General features: G+C 37.8%; 1 protein-coding gene across 2 annotated transcripts; it reads left to right on the top strand.

Annotated features, from left to right (window-relative positions):
* The first annotated feature begins 2,364 nt into the window (after positions 1–2,364).
* On the top strand, positions 2,365–13,241 carry LOC115552852 (uncharacterized). Of its 2 annotated transcripts, none has more exons than XM_030369210.1 (10): positions 2,365–2,619; positions 10,280–10,408; positions 11,254–11,388; positions 11,527–11,595; positions 11,847–11,941; positions 12,018–12,144; positions 12,265–12,385; positions 12,487–12,569; positions 12,881–13,000; positions 13,121–13,241. In XM_030369210.1, the coding sequence occupies exons 1-9, from the start codon at positions 2,614–2,616 to the stop codon at positions 12,983–12,985; spliced, it is 870 nt and encodes a 289-aa protein (XP_030225070.1). In that variant the 5' UTR covers positions 2,365–2,613; the 3' UTR covers positions 12,986–13,000; positions 13,121–13,241. The 2 variants fall into 2 exon arrangements, with proteins under 2 accessions (XP_030225070.1, XP_030225069.1); XM_030369209.1 differs by lacking the exon at positions 2,365–2,619 and adding an exon at positions 9,565–10,173.
* The last annotated feature ends 6,759 nt before the right edge of the window (positions 13,242–20,000 follow it).

Below are 20,000 nucleotides of genomic sequence, written 5' to 3'. Positions count from 1 at the left end.
AGAGCTGTGAAGAGAGAGAGAGAGAGCAGAACAGAGCACAAATCTAAAACTAGACAACCAACATATCTGACAACATATCTTTGCCATGGAGAAATGTTTCACGCACATTTGAGTGACAGGCAAGATCAATTGCCTGATCCAATCAGGAAAGAGTTGCCCTGATAGGCCAGGATTGAGCCTGGAGCAGCTCAATCTAAATGTGTTCATGTGCAGCGTCTCAAAACAGACATTCTCTCTTTTCACTCTCTGAGCGCTGACGGGTGGAACAACCTGCATTTCTAACATATCACCCTCAGATAATAGAATACAGCGTCTTTAAGGGGGGTGCTGAGGTACAAGTGCTGATGGGGGGCTTATGTAAGCCCTCCTCTCCGGGGTTGTTCAGCCCCAAGTATGGAGTGCTGTCACACGTTCCAGCTGTGTGTGTGATGAACTCCTCCTGCGCTCTCGATTGTATTAAATCGCGCCTGGTTCTGTCGTTCCTGTGCATTTCTTCTCGTTTCCTTTATGAAGCATTCTGGGCTTATTCCCCCCCCCCCCCCCCCCACTGGGCTCGCCATTATGGCCCGCAAATCTGTAACACCCACGGCGCCGGGAATATTCCACCTGATGACGCCAACGGTGCTTAAGCAAAGCCAGCGGTCCTCTATGTAGAGCGCACAGCGGGCTCTTCCCAGCCCCATTATCCTCCGTCTGAGGTTTTATGCAACACCTGCCTGCACCGCACTTCCTGCTATCTGCCCGCCGTCTTGCTGCCACACACGCGCACGCGCACGCAAAACAAACACACATGAACCTTGCATACTGCAAGGTGTGTGCGCAAACACAATATTGTTTGTGCCACCATTCTTCCTGTAAGTCATCCATCCTTCCTCTCCCCATATCATCTCTATCCCTGAACTCCCAAGTAAACCTCATTGTTCTCTCTCTCGCTCGCTCACTCTCTCTCTTAATTTGTTTCTACCCCTATTTCTATCTCTCTCTCGCTCTAGCTGTCTCTCTTATTCTCTCTCTTAATCTCTCTTTTGTCTCTCCAGCTCTTTCTCTTTGTCTCTTTCTCTCTCTTACGTTATCTCTCTTTCGATCTCTTACTTTGTCTCTCTCTTTATAACCAGCATTAAGTTAGTTTAATATTCAACATTCATTTAACATTCAAAATACAAACCTATAATGCGCTTCAACCATTTTAGTGAATGATGTCTAACAAACTGCGCAACATACTGATTAATGTCCCTCATGTGCCACAAGGCTTATTTTTCCAAAAAAAAAAATTCATTGATTTTTTACTTCTTTTTTTTTTAAACTTATTATGCTCCTTGACCTTTTGACCTCAAGATGTCAAACCAACTGTATAATACAGACAATAATAACCCCCATGTGCCACAAGGCTTGTTTTTCAAATATATAATTTCAGCATTTTTTAACAATTAATATAACATTTATAAATAAACGTATTATGCTCCTTGACCTTTTGACCTCAAGATATCAAACCAACTGTATAACACAGATAATAATAACCCCCATTTGCCACAAGGCTTATTTTTCAAATATATCATTTGGGCAATTTTTCACAAATAAAATAAATAAATAAACGTATTATGCTCCTTGACCTATTGACCTCAAGATATCAAACCAACTGTATAACACAGATAATAATAACCCCCCTGTGCCACAAGGCTTATTTTTCAAAAATATCATTTCGGCAATTTTTCACAAATAAAATAAATAAATAAACGTATTATGCTCCTTGACCTTTTGACCTCAAGATATAAAACCAACTGTATAACACAGATAATAATACCCCCCATTTGCCACAAGGCTTATTTTTCAAATGTATCATTTTGGCATTTTTTCACAAATAAAATAAATAAATAAACGTATTATGCTCCTTGACCTTTTGACCTCAAGATATAAAACCAACTGTATAACACAGATAATAATAACCCCCATTTGCCACAAGGCTTATTTTTCAAATATATCATTTGGGCAATTTTTCACAAATAAAATAAATAAATAAACGTATTATGCTCCTTGACCTTTTGACCTCAAGATATAAAACCAACTGTATAACACAGATAATAATAACCCCCATTTGCCACAAGGCTTATTTTTCAAATATATCATTTGGGCAATTTTTCACAAATAAAATAAATAAATAAACGTATTATGCTCCTTAACCTTTTGACCTCTCGATGTCAAACCAACTGTATAACACAGATAATAATAACCCCCATGTGCCACAAGGCTTATTTTACAAATATATATTTTCCGCAATTTTTCACAATTAAAATGAAATAAATAAAATATAAATTTTTAGTGAGGTGTGTGTTGTTAGTACCACATAGTAGGACAGGTCTACATTGGTCTGGGGCCTCTGGGTCCCATAACTCGGAAGCTATTGAGCAAAAAGCCGTCTTCCATAGGAAATTAATGGCCGAATATCTGTTGAATATCTGTTGGATATCCAACATCAAACTAACTTCGGCACGGTATGCTCCTTAACCTTTGGACCTCAAGTTGTCAAACCAACTGTGCAACATACAGATTAACGTGCCATAAGTGCTTATTTTTCGAATTGTTAACAGTCTCTGCAGCCACCTCCTTTTGGCTGATATGAAGGTAAGATTGAAATATTGTTACGTTTTACAGAGTTTGTTTGGTGGTTCGCTGATGTTGCATTTTCTACTAGCAAGCTGAGCTATATGCTAACGTTAGATTGACTCATTCAATTTCTAATGTGGTGAAATAAATGTCCCTGCTGCTTGTCAAACTTCAAAAAGTAACGTTATGCAATGTTTCAAAGTAACGTTATGCACAATTTATTGCTTGCAATTCTTGAACTTGTTCTTTGAACTTGTACTTTGAAATTGCACTTTAAAATAAACATTTACGTTTTTATAGCCCATGCTTTATGATGACTACATCATTGAAACTCCTTGAATCAATTCGATTTATACACTTTCTTTTTTGGGAGGGGGGGACGCCAGTGATGTGTCTGCATACCCCTCAGAAAGTAGGTAGTTGCAACTTGTACGCGTGTGACGGCGCTGAAGTTGGCATCCGATTCGCAGCATCCGATTCGGCAGCTGGTCCACTTTAAATCGGTCCTGATTGAAAACCACTACACCTAGACTCTTCAAATCTGGACTTAATTTTCACAGTGAGGCTATACATTATGTAAAACATAGTTTCAGATTTGTGAAACCTTTACCCTATTTGTGAAAATGCAATACAGGCTCATTTAGGGGTCCTGACCGCATTGCATTTTCACAAATAGGGTAACGGTTTCAAAAATCTGAAACTATGTTTTACATAATGTATAGCCTCACTGTGATAATGTAGTCCAGATTTGAAGAGTATAGGTGTAGTGGTTTTCAATCAGGACCGATTTGAAGATTCTAAGTGGTTTTCAAGCCGAATCGGATGCTGCGAATCGGATGCCAACTTCAGCGTCGTACGCGTGTGTGTGTGTGTGTGTGTGGTCAGTGTCGTCAGCAACAGATACGTGTGTCAGACTCATCTGTTATTAGTCGCATCGTTCATGCTTAACTTGCGTAGTTTCGATTATATAGATATTGTGTTGACTTTTATTTGGACCTGATCTTATGTTTTATTTATGTTTTTGTTATAATGCACACTGTTTTATCGACTTCATGCCTGTCTACTTCCAACTCGTGCTGCGTGCATGTTGCAGCAAATGTGCAACAGCGCCCTCTGGGGTCACACTTTTCGATGGGTCGCAGAATTCAGTGTAACACCGGCGTGATGTCAGACTTAATAGTATGGCAGTTTAAAATCCAAAAAATAGTGGGGAGCCTAATAGTAGTCAGGTTCATTATGTTTGGATTTGAACTTCCGTTGGCTTTTTGTGGAGAGTATGAAAACTAGAACTGCAAGCAGTTATGCAGGGGTCCAAGAAGTGTGCATTTCGCCGGCACAACGCGACAAGAAATGTGCATTTCGCCGGCACAACGCGAAGCAAGTATTCAAAACGCTACCGTGAACAACATGTGGATATAAAGGTTTTGACTGTGGGAGCTTCGGTGTGGGAGTTATAGCCCAAAACGCGTTTTCAGAACATTCCATTGGCAAATTAAGAGACATACAATGTCGTAGTTTTTTGGCGCTGCCTTGTGGCGAAATTTTCCGAACACAATTTTCCTTTTCCAAATAACTCCCGCCCACATTAATAATTCTTGTCCATATTTTCTATATAGACTCGGAGTTGCCCCTTGATGGTTTCCCTCGAGTTTAAAGAATATTCCTTTGGCCAATTAGAAGATATACAATTTCCTCGTTTATTGCGCCCCTTAATGGCGAAATTTTCCGAAATTTTTATCGAACGACAATAAGGTTAGCACCAACATGTGTGTAAAATTTGGACTCGATCCGATGTCTCATTTTGGATTTCTTTGGATTTTTGATATTCCACGTCTAATTTAGCTAATAAACCAATATTCAAAACGCTACCGTTTCGTCGTCAAAGGTCGCATCAAAAAAGTGTTTCCTGCATTCTTTGCGTGTGCGTCTGAAGATGTCGTGTGCAAAGTTTGGTGTCGATTGGTCAAGAAATGTGGGAGGAGTAGGGAAAAAGCACTTTTGCGGTTTTCGCGATTTTGCGAAAAAAAATTATTGACGCAAATGGGCGTGGCCTATGCCAAAAGATGCAGCAGACTCCAGTGAATCTGTGCGTACAAGTTTTTGAATGTGGGAGATTCGGTGTGGGAGTTATAGCCCCAAACGCGTCTGTCCTTGGTATAGCGCCACCTAGTGGCCGGCGCGTCTGGATTTGGTTATCTGAGTAGCGGTGCCGGACCTGGATCTAGTCATGCAATTGGCGCGTGTGCACCATTTATGGTTTGGGCTGTAGTCCCACAAGTACGGGGGGAAGAATAATAATAATAGGAAAAATCCTTACAAAAACAATAGGGATCCAACCTGTTGGCTTGGACCCCTAACTATACATTTTTGGAAACCTCATAGTATAAGCAATCAGAAAAACAATGTTTCCAATTGCCTCAAGTCCTATATGGCCGCAATCTTGGACTTTACAAAATGGCTGCCGTGAAAAAGGGTTTCGTCGATATCTCAGCTTCTAAATAACCTAGAGCTTTTATTTTGACAGCTAAACTAACATTTTCAGTGCCAATGAATTTAATGGTAACACAATAAATAAGCTATAATCAACCTAAAACTTAATTGACTGAAATTTCTAGTTTTGATTTAATGTTTTACAGGTAATCAATCATGAACGTTCCACTAAGTTAATGTCCATTACAGTTTTTTTCAATTGCTTGAACACATTTTGCAAATCTTGGCTCATTGTGTCAATACTCTACACACCAGAAAATAAGACACAACACTGAGGAATATGCCATTCACATCAATGTCAAATTGAAACTCTTCTAACAAAACCTAACAATCCCTTGTAAAAATGTCACTCTGATGCCAAAATGATACACACTTGTATAATATGAATACACTTTCAGATCAGCAGCAACACACTAGTCTACTTTATATAAAACACTGCAGTCTTCCATATTTACTGTTTCAGTTCCACAGAAGGCACGTTTTCACCCCAACCAAAAAAAATCAAATACTCAAAACTGTACATTGCAGTACGGTACTTTACAGTGCAATAAATTCAGTTGAATCAAAAATAAACCAAAAATACACAACTGTACTGTAAACACAGAAAAATATGGCAATTGTGCGTGGGTTGGCTTATGGTTCCTAGCCTTAGCTACCTCCTACCCTTGGAGCTCTGAGACAACATGAGAGTCCATATCCAAGCCAGAGTATGGGGACAGGCCAGCATTGCTCTGCAAGATTCTCAGATGGATCCCCTGCAGAATGGCTACCACAAGGAGTCTGATAGCCAGCTGAAACCATCCATGACAGATGCCCTTCCAGCTCCAAAGGCCATCATTGAGATGGTTAGCTGTCAATGCAAAAGAGACTGTTCTTCTGATGTTCTTGCTGAAAAAACAACTTCTCCTGCACCGATCTTTGCCAGTGCGGCAGTGCGTGTCAGAAGGATGAGGACACACAGAATAAGTATGAAACTGATGATGACGATGATAGTGATGATATAAAGACTCCTTGATTGCCTTAAACATTAAACACATTTCTGTCATGAGGAGCAGGTTGGCTCTTAATGGACATTAACTTAGTGGAACGTTCATGATTGATCACTTGTAAAACATTCAATAAAACTACAAATTTCTGTCAATTAAGTTTTAGGTTTAATCGATCTTATTTATTTTGTTACCATTGGATTTCTTGGCCCTGAAATGATGGTTTAGCTCTCAAAATAAAAGCTCTAGGTTATTTTGAAGCTGAGATATTGACGAAAACCCTTTACACGGCAGCCTTTTTGTAAAATCCAATATGGCGGGTATATCGGTATCAGGGCAAATTGAAACATTATTTTTCTGATTGCTTACACAATAAAGTTTCCAAAAATGTATAGTTTTGATACTCTCCACAAAATTCTGGCGACATTACATAGTGAAACTGACTATAATGATAGTGCTGTAAAAATAATGATTATTATTACTTACTTTGGCAAAAGTACTCAATTATGAGTATTAGTTAACTTGTTAATTTGTCAGTGTTGCTCTGCACTCTTGAGGATAGTAACTTTATTCCATTTTTATTCCATTTTGGTGTACAGACATGCCCAAAAAACGGAAAGGCAAGGGATCCTCCAGAGATGATCTCTGGTCAATAGCTGGAGGAGAGCAATTGATTGTGGAGCATTTCCTTTCATTGAATATTTTAGATCAAGACCAGTCATACTGTTCAGATGTGTGGTCAAATTTGTCCCAAAAGATTTTTGGCAATGTAAAAGAGAAAAACAAGAAATGGCTCCACTGTCTATGGACATACGATCGGCGAGATATTAGGGGAAAGGTCAAGGCAACATCATGCATTTCAAAAGGTCCAGAGTTACCCACAGATCAAGATTCTGTCGAAAGTCAGAGGGAAATGGTGGAAGAGCTAGACACAGAAGACTCTGACAGTGCAGTGTCCCCAAAAAGTGGCAGATGTGATGCTTCCATTAGCGATCAAGAATCGGCACTAAAAGAAGGATTGAGTTGTGTTAAAAAGAGGCACAGCAAGAAAAAAGCTGTTGTGTTGCAGTACACAGATGACGATTCTGAAGAAAGTCAGTGGGAAATTGCAGAAGGGCAAGAGTCAGAAGACTCTGACAGTGCAGTGTCCACAAAAAGTGGCAGATCTGATGCTTCCATTAGCGATCAAGAATCTGCACTAAAAGAAGGATTGAGTTGTGTTAAAAAGAGGCACAGCAAGAAAAAAGCTGTTGTGCTGCAGTACACAGATGACGATTCTTCAGAAAGTCAGAGGGAAATCGCAGAAGGGCAAGAGTCAGAAGACTCTGACAGTCCAGTGTCCCCTAAAAGTGGAAGATCTGATGTTTCTTTTAGTGATCCCGAGCCAGAGAAGGTGAGGCAGAGAAAGGCAAATGCAAAAGGACATTTATCTGAATTTTTTCTTGTAAAGAGTGATGGAGTGTTTAGAAAGGTGCCATCCACGGCCAAGAAATTCACAATTTCACTTACACAAAATCAGTGGAGCAACATCTCACCTCACAGTGGTGTCAACAAACTTAAAAAAACATGGACAAATGTAATTCACAGTGAATTTAAAAGAAAAAACCCGAGCTGTGTCCTGCATTTTACATACCAGCATGTCCGTGTTCATGGCAGCAGGAAAAGAAATGCACCATATTTAACTTTGCTTGCTGTTTGCAAATTCTCCACCTGTCAGGCAAGGTACATTATTAGGATGAAAAACAAGCCTAGTCGGCGTCAACCCACCATTAGAATGGCTGTTATTCGTCAGGGAGAAATTAAACATTTGAAAAATGAGACACGGTTCAGGCCAGCAACCAATATTCGCAGGGGCAAAATCGCGAAATCTGTGGTCACAGGAGTGAGTGCAGAGTACTACAGGAGACTGCGCACCACTCCAGTTTCAGAACTTGTGTCAGGCAACCTGACAAAAAGTCTCAATAAGAACATCTTGAGAGTAATCGCTGCAGAAGTGCAGAAAAGCAGAAAATTACACGACAATGTTCTCCTAGAAATGCAGCTTATGCAAGGCATAATGAGGGAATGTGACAGCAGCTATTATACCATGCCAGGATATGTACATCATCTTCAGGTGAACCCCTTGGGGATACACCTGTACACAGAGACAGGCCTAAGCATCTTGGTGCATCACCTGAGGATGAAGAAGCCTGTCTCTTTGTACCTGGATGCCACAGGGGGGGTGGTGTCAAAGCCTCCTGAAGACAAGCGGAGAGTCCTTTATTATGCAATGGCCTTGCCAGGACATGGTCAAGATGCCCCGCCCCTCCCAGTCACCGAGATGATCTCCAATGAGCACAGTGTACCTCCCCTTGCTTTTTGGCTGATGCAGTTTCTTTTGAAATTGTCCAAATATACTTCTCTCAGGGTACATAAGGTAGAGACAGATTATAGTTGGGCATTAATTCAGGCTGTACTATTAGCATTCAACAAGGAAAGCATAGATGCATACCTGAAGAGAACATTTCACATTATCCAGAGGCAACAGAAATGGGTCGATATAAAACCCTTCACAGTGCTTCATCTGTGCTCTGCCCACATAATTAAAGCAGTGAATTGCAGCATTGGTAGGAAAACCAATGACAAGTCCCTCAGAGAGTTCTCAACCTTCATTTTTGCAAGACTGCAGAACACAATTGATTTTAAGACTGCATGTCGCATTTTTAGACACTTCTGCATTGCTTTGCTGACAGAACATCTGAATGACGACGTCCAAAGCAGTTTGGATTTTCTGAAGGCACTTATCTACAATAGCAAGAGTCAAGAGCAGGAGGATCATATGGAGGCAGAGTTGTACAGTTGGGAGGATGCAGAAATCGGGAGGTCTGTCAAAACACTTGTTGGAAGCTCTCCATACACAAGAGAATTCAAAGGAATCTATGAGGAAGTAAGATCAGCGGCAGAAGGACAGCAGGAAAATGTTCACGGTTCAAATCCATACCATTGCCCCAGAATAATACAAGTTCTTCTGGACAATTACATGGCCATTTACCCTCTTTGGAGTGGTGCCATGTTGGGAGACCTACAGAGGTATGCCACAGACAAAACACACAGAGAAAACGACCTGGAACAAGACCAAACTAGAGACACAAATTGCCATATTGAGAATTGGTTTAAGATTGTTAAACACAACATTCTCCACAAAAAACGATACCTCAGGTCATCAGAATTCATCCGAAAAATGTATTGTTCACTCAAAGGAAGATATACTGAACATATCCTCAGAAATCAACTTCCAGAGGACCTCCTTATCAGACCACTATGTCCCAAAAATTATGTGGATTTAGCTGAAGAGAGATGGGCAAAGCGCGGATCCCCAAGACAAGCTGACAAATCCAAATACTATGGTGCACCTAAAAGTGAACAAAAAACAAAAAGAAAAGAGATAGAGAGCAGGGCAAAAGCAAAAAAAGGCAAATTGACATCAGAAACAAAGACAAGAGCAAAGCAGAAACAGGATGGCAGAGAAAAAGGAGAAATGACAGAGATAGGGACAACAGCAAAGCAGAAACAGGACTGCAGTGAAAAAGGAGAAATGACCGAGATCGGGACAAGAGAAAAGCAGAAGCAGGACAGCAGGCAAAAAGGAGAAATGACTTCAGAGATAGTGACGAGAGAAAAGCAGAAACAGGACAGCAGGGAAAAAGGAGAAATGACTTCAGAGATAGTGACGAGAGAAAAGCAGAAACAGGACAGCAGGGAAAAAGGAGAAATGACTTCAGAGATAGGGACAAGAGCAAAGCAGAAACAAGACAGCAGGCAAAAAGGAGAAATGACTTCAGAGATAGTGACAAGAGCAAAGCAGAAACAGGACAGCAGGGAAAAGGGAGAAATGAGAGAGAAAGGGACAAGAGCAAAGCAGAAACAGGACAGTAGGGAAAAGGGAGAAATGAGAGAGAAAGGGACAAGAGCAAAGCAGAAACAGGACAGCAGGGAAAAGGGAGAAATGACAGAGAAAGGGACAAGAGCAGAACAGGAACAGGACAGCAGAGAACAAGGAGAAATGACTTCACAAACAGATACAATAGGCACAGAGAAACAGAAGTGGAGAGAAGAGGTATTTGTAAACACAAAATTAGTGTTACAGTAGGAATTAAATGAACAAACTGTGAACCAGGCAAAATCACCATAAAGCATTTTCATTGTCATTTCCCATACTGTAGGTAAAGATGCTGTGGGAACAACCTCAAACAGAAGTAGTAGTGGCAGTTATTAAATCACCTCCTCATGCCTTTACTCTGAGGCATGCAGACTTGGTAACACTACGACCACATGAACTTCTTAATGGTGAGGTAAGTAATCAAATTTAGACACAGCAGAAATGATTTAACTTTTACAAATGAATGTAATGAGGAGTTAACAACAAGTGTCGTTTGCAGTGATAAAAGCACACTACCACTACCCCTTTATATACACCTGATTATCAGTGTCAGAGGAAGCAGTGATAATCACTGGCACTGATAATCAGCTGTATATAAAGGGTTAGGTAGATTCATTCAAATATTTGGAATCCTTAAAGAAAACCTCATACATGTCCATAGAAACCAATAGAGTTGTAAAGTGAGTAAACTGGAGTTTATTGACCATTATAAATGGGCTTATATTTCTCAGGAATGATACCACAGCTGACGTCTGACTGCCTATAACGGTAGCACTGGATTTTAACAATGAAAAGTTTGCTTTTAGCACTGCAAAAGACACTTGTTGGGAAGGGTGCCAATACTTTTGACCATGCAGTGTTCACTTCCAACAACAATTGGTGGCGCTATTTTGTGTTGAATTTGGGGGAACCAATTGTTGTTGCAGTTGTGTTGAGCTATTGACACTATCCTGGTTTGGTTATTTCATCAAAAAACCTTAAAGTGTGTGAATTTTGCTCAAAAACCAACACTTCCGGAGGGGTGCCAATACTTTTGGCCATGACTGTATGTATAATATAGCAATAAACATATACTGTCATCTTTCAGAACTTTCCCCCAGTGGCTCTATCTACAGATATGTAATGCTATGCACTGACGATTATTGCAGTTTTCTACACACAATATTTTAGGAATCTGTTGGAACACAGTCATTTGCTTCTTAATCATTGAAATGTTTTACATGTTGATGTGAATAACTAAATGTTTCATCCCTGCAGGCAATCGAATGCTACATTCGGGCTGCTCTTAATAAATTTGAAAAGTCTGGACGTCTGCTCCAGATGGATCACTATGTTACTGGTGTGATCCTTGAAGGCACAAGACAACAAATGTCTCGACACCAAATGAAAAAAGTATATTTTCAATTTCTATGTCAATATTAAGGTATCCCAGTAACTGTACAAACACAGCAGATTATGTCATTTTGTAAGAGTGGATTGAGCTGAATTCACTGAGCATTATTCAAATGTATGGCCTTGTTGTTTACACAGGTGGACTTTGACTGTTTTGATGGTGCAGTGTCTTTTGTAAATATCAATGACAGTCACTGGAGGTTTGTGGTGAGTAATAAGGATATAGTATGGCGAGCACCATGTAATGTTGTTCTAAAGTTCACCTGACATACCCCCAACATGCCCACCTGTGATGACATAAGGGGCAGTTTTCCGAAAGCTTTTTTCCAGGGGTAGAGTAAAATAGAACCCAGGGAAAATATACGCTCCCGTTTTAAGCGTGTTTGACCCACAACAACAACGTTTTTAATGGATAAGCGTAGTTCTAATATTGTTCTCCTTTCATGTATGATCATCAGTATCTTCATGCTCCGTCAGCCCAAGTGTTTGTCATTGACCCTGCTTCTTCAGAGATTGACCATGACATCTCAAATAAGGCTGCAATGACTTACCGGTAAAGTATTTCTGCCTGTGACTTTCAAACATACATTTTGATGAGAGCATTCACCCAAAATAACCGATATTTGCAGATTGTATTTCAAAATGCGCCAAAACATACAAGGCAGGCAGCACTGGAGCAGCATTAAGTGGACAGCAGGAACCATAAAGCACAATGAACAAAAGGACAGCACAAGTTGTGGAGTGTTTGTGATGCAGGTAGTACCGCACAACAATCAGCAGTTATCTCACGTGACCTTAAACACTATTATGTAACAAAGACTCTTGTACCAAATGTTTTGTAAATGTGCATAAAGACGTATTTCTGGATTTCCTTAGATGGCAAGAAAGGTTGCTGAAAGTTTTCCACAAATTCCTGCATCAATGACCATAAATCCAACAAGCAGCAGCATAAGAAAGCTGCGGGCTGAAATGGCAGAGACAATGCTCTCTTCCTCAGGTATACATACTACATAATACAATTTTCGTAATATATTTACTATGCACACAAAACAACAAAGCTTGTCCAGTAAAGTTCACTTGTGTCCTTTGCCACTGTAGTACCAAGAGATGAGTATTGCTCAATCTGTGGACTCAAAGATGTCCCAAAAACGGCAACAACTGAAGCAGTTGTTATTGACTGGGTAACTACTCCTGCTGTCTTTTGTGTAACATCAGGTCACATTATATCAGACACATAATATTAGATGTTTGCACTGACTGAAACATATGTGGATTGCATAGTCCAACTTAAAAACCCAAACATGCCACTCTGTTCAATTGTACGCACACTCACCCACACAAACATGTACAAAGGCACATAAGCAAACATTATCAGATTGTCTCTCAAGTTATTTTTGACCCCTAAGGCAGAAATGATTTGACCAAACATACATACATGCCTTCAAAAAAAACTCAATAAACGTAACTGGTGTTCAAATGTTTTATTTTCTAGACCCAATGTGAGACATGCAAGCGGTGGTTTCACGATATCTGCATTACCCTAAATAAAAGTAACTCCCCAGAAACTGACTTGCCATGGCACTGTCTTTTATGTTAAGACAGAATGAAAAAGGTATGTGAAATAATGAAAATAAAATCTCTGACTGCATTATTGTGTTCATTAAAAATTATTTTGAGTCAATACAAACTTTTTAATGCTTTAAAATTAGTAATTACATTTTTCTATCTATAGGCACCAGGACACAAGGAAAGTAAGAAGACGGAAAGAAAACTAAATATAGAGTTACGATAGAGATCGTCAATGTTACATTTTGATGTGATTTTGAAAATAATAATAAATTAAGAGAAAGAAATGTCTGATTTCTTAGCCATTTATCGGATCTCAGGACAATCAGCCCAAATAGAAAAGGATACTTTTAAAGCCATTTGAAGAGGATGGATAATAGGTTATTCAACTGCAAAAAATAAGAAAATGCTATAAAATAATCTTATGACTGAATTAAAGATTTTAGTAACTCAACCAATGTTTCCAAAAACGTGCTACACTTAAGATTTCACGATTACTGACAAGATCAGCCTTGCAAGCAGTTATACATGAGAAGTGAAAATTTACTGTTTCAACTTGGCATGTTCCATACTACCCACATACTAAAAAGCTGAAAAGATATATTTGAAAAATAAGCCTTGTGGCACAGGGGGGTTATTATTATCTGTCTTATACAGTTGGTTTGATATCTTGAGGTCAATAGGTCAAGGAGCATAATACGTTTATTTATTAATTTTATTTGTGAAAAATTCCCGAAATGATATATTTGAAAAATAAGCCTTGTGGCACAGGGGGGTTATTATTATCTGTGTTATACAGTTGGTTTGATATCTTGAGGTCAAAAGGTCAAGGAGCATAATACGTTTATTTATTTATTTTATTTGTGAAAAATTGCCGAAATGATATATTTGAAAAACAAGCCTTGTGGCACATGGGGGTTATTATTATCTGTGTTATACAGTTGGTTTGATATCTTGAGGTCAAAAGGTCAAGGAGCATAATACATTTATTTATTTATTTTATTTGTGAAAAATTCCCGAAATGATATATTTGAAAAATAAGCCTTGTGGCACAGGGGGGTTATTATTATCTGTGTTATACAGTTGGTTTGATATCTTGAGGTCAAAAGGTCAAGGAACATAATACATTTATTTATTTATTTTATTTGTGAAAAATTGCCGAAATGATATATTTGAAAAACAAGCCTTGTGGCACATGGGGGTTATTATTATCTGTGTTATACAGTTGGTTTGATATCTTGAGGTCAAAAGGTCAAGGAGCATAATACGTTTATTTATTTATTTTATTTGTGAAAAATTGCCGAAATGATATATTTGAAAAATAAGCCTTGTGGCACAGGGGGGTTATTATTATCTGTGTTATACAGTTGGTTTGATATCTTAAGGTCAAAAGGTCAAGGAGCATAATGCGTTTATTTATTTATTTTATTTGTGAAAAATGCCCGAAATGATATATTTGAAAAATAAGCCTTGTGGCACAGGGGGGTTATTATTATCTGTCTTATACAGTTGGTTTGATATCTTGAGGTCAATAGGTCAAGGAGCATAATACGTTTATTTATTTATTTTATTTGTGAAAAATTCCCGAAATGATTTATTTGAAAAATAAGCCTTGTGGCACACGGGGGTTATTATTATCTGTGTTATACAATTGGTTTTATATCTTGAGGTCAAAAGGTCAAGGAGCATAATACGTTTATTTATTTATTTTATTTGTGAAAAATTCCCGAAATGATATTTTTGAAAAATAAGCCTTGTGGCACAGGGGGGTTATTATTATCTGTCTTATACAGTTGGTTTGATATCTTGAGGTCAATAGGTCAAGGAGCATAATACGTTTATTTATTTATTTTATTTGTGAAAAATTCCCGCAATGATATATTTGAAAAAAAAGCCTTGTGGCACAGGGGGGTTATTATTATCTGTGTTATACAGTTGGTTTGATATCTTGAGGTCAAAAGGTCAAGGAGCATAATACGTTTATTTATTTATTTTATTTGTGAAAAATTGCCGAAATGATATATTTGAAAAACAAGCCTTGTGGCACATGGGGGTTATTATTATCTGTGTTATACAGTTGGTTTGATATCTTGAGGTCAAAAGGTCAAGGAGCATAATACATTTATTTATTTATTTTATTTGTGAAAAATTCCCGAAATGATATATTTGAAAAATAAGCCTTGTGGCACAGGGGGGTTATTATTATCTGTGTTATACAGTTGGTTTGATATCTTGAGGTCAAAAGGTCAAGGAACATAATACATTTATTTATTTATTTTATTTGTGAAAAATTGCCGAAATGATATATTTGAAAAACAAGCCTTGTGGCACATGGGGGTTATTATTATCTGTGTTATACAGTTGGTTTGATATCTTGAGGTCAAAAGGTCAAGGAGCATAATACGTTTATTTATTTATTTTATTTGTGAAAAATTGCCGAAATGATATATTTGAAAAATAAGCCTTGTGGCACAGGGGGGTTATTATTATCTGTGTTATACAGTTGGTTTGATATCTTAAGGTCAAAAGGTCAAGGAGCATAATGCGTTTATTTATTTATTTTATTTGTGAAAAATGCCCGAAATGATATATTTGAAAAATAAGCCTTGTGGCACAGGGGGGTTATTATTATCTGTCTTATACAGTTGGTTTGATATCTTGAGGTCAATAGGTCAAGGAGCATAATACGTTTATTTATTTATTTTATTTGTGAAAAATTCCCGAAATGATTTATTTGAAAAATAAGCCTTGTGGCACACGGGGGTTATTATTATCTGTGTTATACAATTGGTTTTATATCTTGAGGTCAAAAGGTCAAGGAGCATAATACGTTTATTTATTTATTTTATTTGTGAAAAATTCCCGAAATGATATTTTTGAAAAATAAGCCTTGTGGCACAGGGGGGTTATTATTATCTGTCTTATACAGTTGGTTTGATATCTTGAGGTCAATAGGTCAAGGAGCATAATACGTTTATTTATTTATTTTATTTGTGAAAAATTCCCGAAATGATATATTTGAAAAAAAAGCCTTGTGGCACAGGGGGGTTATTATTATCTGTGTTATACAGTTGGTTTGATATCTTGAGGTCAAAAGGTCAAGGAGCATAATACGTTTATTTATTTATTTTATTTGTGAAAAATTGCCGAAATGATATATTTGAAAAACAAGCCTTGTGGCACATGGGGGTTATTATTATCTGTGTTATACAGTTGGTTTGATATCTTGAGGTCAAAAGGTCAAGGAGCATAATACATTTATTTATTTATTTTATTTGTGAAAAATTCCCGAAATGATATATTTGAAAAATAAGCCTTGTGGCACAGGGGGGTTATTATTATCTGTGTTATACAGTTGGTTTGATATCTTGAGGTCAAAAGGTCAAGGAACATAATACATTTATTTATTTATTTTATTTGTGAAAAATTGCCGAAATGATATATTTGAAAAACAAGCCTTGTGGCACATGGGGGTTATTATTATCTGTGTTATACAGTTGGTTTGATATCTTGAGGTCAAAAGGTCAAGGAGCATAATACGTTTATTTATTTATTTTATTTGTGAAAAATTGCCGAAATGATATATTTGAAAAATAAGCCTTGTGGCACAGGGGGGTTATTATTATCTGTGTTATACAGTTGGTTTGATATCTTAAGGTCAAAAGGTCAAGGAGCATAATGCGTTTATTTATTTATTTTATTTGTGAAAAATGCCCGAAATGATATATTTGAAAAATAAGCCTTGTGGCACAGGGGGGTTATTATTATCTGTCTTATACAGTTGGTTTGATATCTTGAGGTCAATAGGTCAAGGAGCATAATACGTTTATTTATTTATTTTATTTGTGAAAAATTCCCGAAATGATTTATTTGAAAAATAAGCCTTGTGGCACACGGGGGTTATTATTATCTGTGTTATACAATTGGTTTTATATCTTGAGGTCAAAAGGTCAAGGAGCATAATACGTTTATTTATTTATTTTATTTGTGAAAAATTCCCGAAATGATATTTTTGAAAAATAAGCCTTGTGGCACAGGGGGGTTATTATTATCTGTCTTATACAGTTGGTTTGATATCTTGAGGTCAATAGGTCAAGGAGCATAATACGTTTATTTATTTATTTTATTTGTGAAAAATTCCCGAAATGATATATTTGAAAAAAAAGCCTTGTGGCACAGGGGGGTTATTATTATCTGTGTTATACAGTTGGTTTGATATCTTGAGGTCAAAAGGTCAAGGAGCATAATACGTTTATTTATTTATTTTATTTGTGAAAAATTGCCGAAATGATATATTTGAAAAACAAGCCTTGTGGCACATGGGGGTTATTATTATCTGTGTTATACAGTTGGTTTGATATCTTGAGGTCAAAAGGTCAAGGAGCATAATACGTTTATTTATTAATTTTATTTGTGAAAAATTGCCGAAATGATATATTTGAAAAATAAGCCTTGTGGCACAGGGGGGTTATTATTATCTGTGTTATACAGTTGGTTTGATATCTTAAGGTCAAAAGGTCAAGGAGCATAATACGTTTATTTATTTATTTTATTTGTGAAAAATTGCCGAAATGATATATTTGAAAAATAAGCCTTGTGGCACATGGGGGTTATTATTATCTGTGTTATACAGTTGGTTTGATATCTTGTGGTCAAAAGGTCAAGGAGCATAATACGTTTATTTATTTATTTTATATTAATTGTAGAAAATTGCTAAAATGATATGTTTGAAAAATAAGCCTTGTGGCACAGGGGGGTTATTATTATCTGTGTTATGCACTTGGTTTGATATCTTCAGGTCAAAAGGTCGAGGAGCATAATAAGTACATGTATTTATTTTATATTAATTGTAGAAAATTGCTAAAATGATATATTTGAAAAACAAGCCTTGTGGCACATGGGGGTTATTATTGTCTGTATTATACAGTTGGTTTGACATCTTGAGGTCAAAAGGTCAAGGAGCATAATACGTTTATTTATAAATTTTACATAAATTTAAAAAAAACGCTGAAATGATATATTTGAAAACCAAGCCTTGTGGCACATGGGGGTTATTATTGTCTGTATTATACAGTTGGTTTGACATCTTGAGGTCAAAAGGTCAAGGAGCATAATACGTTTAAAAAAAAAGAAGTAAAAAATCGATGAAAATATATATTTGAAAAATAAGCCTTGTGGCACATGAGGGACATTAATCCGTATGTTGCACAGTTTATTTGACATCATTCACTCAAATGGTTGAAGCGCATTATAGGTTTGTATTTTGAATGTTAAATGAATGTTGAATATTAAACTAACTTAATGCTGGTCTCTTTATATATCTTAATCTCTCTCTCTCTCTCTCTCTCTCTCTCTCTCTCTCTCTCTCTCTCTCTCTCTCTCTCTCTCTCTCTCTCTCTCTCTCTCTCTCTCTCTCGCTCTCTCTCTCTCTCTTTCCCTCTCACTTAAATGCACCATATTCCCACAGCGTCCCCACCTTCATAGCCTTCATCCATTCTTTCCTGTTCAACTCGTCATTATTATCTTGCCTTCCTTTTGTTTTGCTTTTCTTTAGACCAGGCGCGGATTTAAAGGCGGAGCCGGGATCGTAAGTGCCAGCCCTACAATCTGATTGGCCACATAAGGCCCTTTCCACACGACTATGATTTTGTGCAAAAATGCAAAGTCCATCACGTTTTGGTGACCGTCCAGAAGGACGATTTTGAAACCAGGTCTCAGGCTATGTTTATATGATGATGGACTGAACAGAAGACGCAAAAGTGGCGTCGCGTCTTCACCTTTTATTTTGCGTCAAGCGAGCGTTTTCTGGAGGAAATCTGCGTGCACACAATGACGCAAAAGTTTGTGGAATTCGATTGGGTATGCATGCCAGGCGGCTAATTGGTGCTGTGCTACACTATCACACAACAACGCCATGTCTGAGCGCATGTGTAGAATCTTCCTTCTTCTCTTATCCGCGCCGCGAAAACCAAATGGATCCTTCTCTGTTCAGTAATACTATCTGTACATATCCTGTACATTTTTTTGAAAGACTCCTGTAAGTTTATTAGAGCTGCCAGAGCAGCTTGAAGGTCCGACCCATGGAAATAATCCGACATATTTGTTTATTTCCCTGTACTGGCGCATGTATGCGACGTAAACGCGTACGCGACGTGAGCAGAGTTTTGCGTCTTGGCAGTGTAGATGGAAACGCAACGGCGGAGCGTATTCAAGTTTTCCACTCTGGTGGGTGGTTTCAGATTTTTGCGTTTTTAAGCCCCAAAATCGCCGTCACCATCTAAACAGAAGCACTTCCGATCAAATATTTTGTCGTTTTTTCCCGCAAGCGTCTTCGTGTAGGGCATCAGGGTGAAAAGAAAAAAAAGTTGCGTTTTCGTTTTAGGATTCATGAGAACCCCAGACATCGCCCCAGAGAAAAGGTGGGCAACTTTAGATTCCGTCTAATTGTTTTTGTTTGATTTGATTTGTATTAATTTTTGTAGCCGTGAATACTGGTTGGTAAAAAAAAATTGGTAAATTGAATTCCTAATTGTACATTAGAAAGTATTTTCTACTCAATCGACAAGGTTTAGATCTGTAACAGAAACAGCTCCACACATAGGCCTGGAATTTTTTACAACAGCCTCTTTTCTACAGCTGAATGCTTTATTGCAATGAGTCCATCATTACAGAGTTATTCCTGCCACGCGGCCGAGGAAAACGGGGGGGGGGGAAGTCATTGTTCTCCCACGTCATTCACCTCGCTGAGGCGAGGTTGTTTGGTCAGCAAACGTAACTGCAACATTTGACTGAAAGACGTCCAAAATGTATGATGGAGATTTTATCTAACTTAATCCAGATAAGAAGGACAACTAACAAATCTGGTGTTTTGCAGACAAATGAGTCCTAAAAGTTTTTTTTAAACCGGTTTACTCGCCTCGACTTCTTTAGTTTATAGCCAGTAAACAGACGCCTTCATGTTGCAGAGTGGTGACAACTCTTTAAGATATCTTCCCCTCTGTGTTGTGGTGAGTGAATGGTGAAATAATAGACAGGCACATAGACTT

This window comes from Gadus morhua, chromosome 10 (genome assembly GCF_902167405.1).
Source record: "Gadus morhua chromosome 10, gadMor3.0, whole genome shotgun sequence".
NCBI classification, from domain to species: domain Eukaryota; kingdom Metazoa; phylum Chordata; class Actinopteri; order Gadiformes; family Gadidae; genus Gadus; species Gadus morhua.
The sequence above is the reverse complement of the archived record's forward strand: the minus strand, read 5'-3'. Positions and strand labels throughout refer to the sequence as shown.

What these genes read in the sequence shown, in the direction of transcription:
- LOC115552852 (XM_030369209.1), top strand. Translation starts at nt 9,595, where the DNA reads ATGACAGAGATAGGGACAACAGCAAAGCAGAAACAGGACTGCAGTGAA. An exon ending in AACAGAAGTGGAGAGAAGAG is followed by an intron (nt 10,174 to 10,279) that starts GTATTTGTAAAC and finishes CCCATACTGTAG; the next exon opens with GTAAAGATGCTGTGGGAACA. An exon ending in GACAATGCTCTCTTCCTCAG is followed by an intron (nt 12,386 to 12,486) that starts GTATACATACTA and finishes TTGCCACTGTAG; the next exon opens with TACCAAGAGATGAGTATTGC.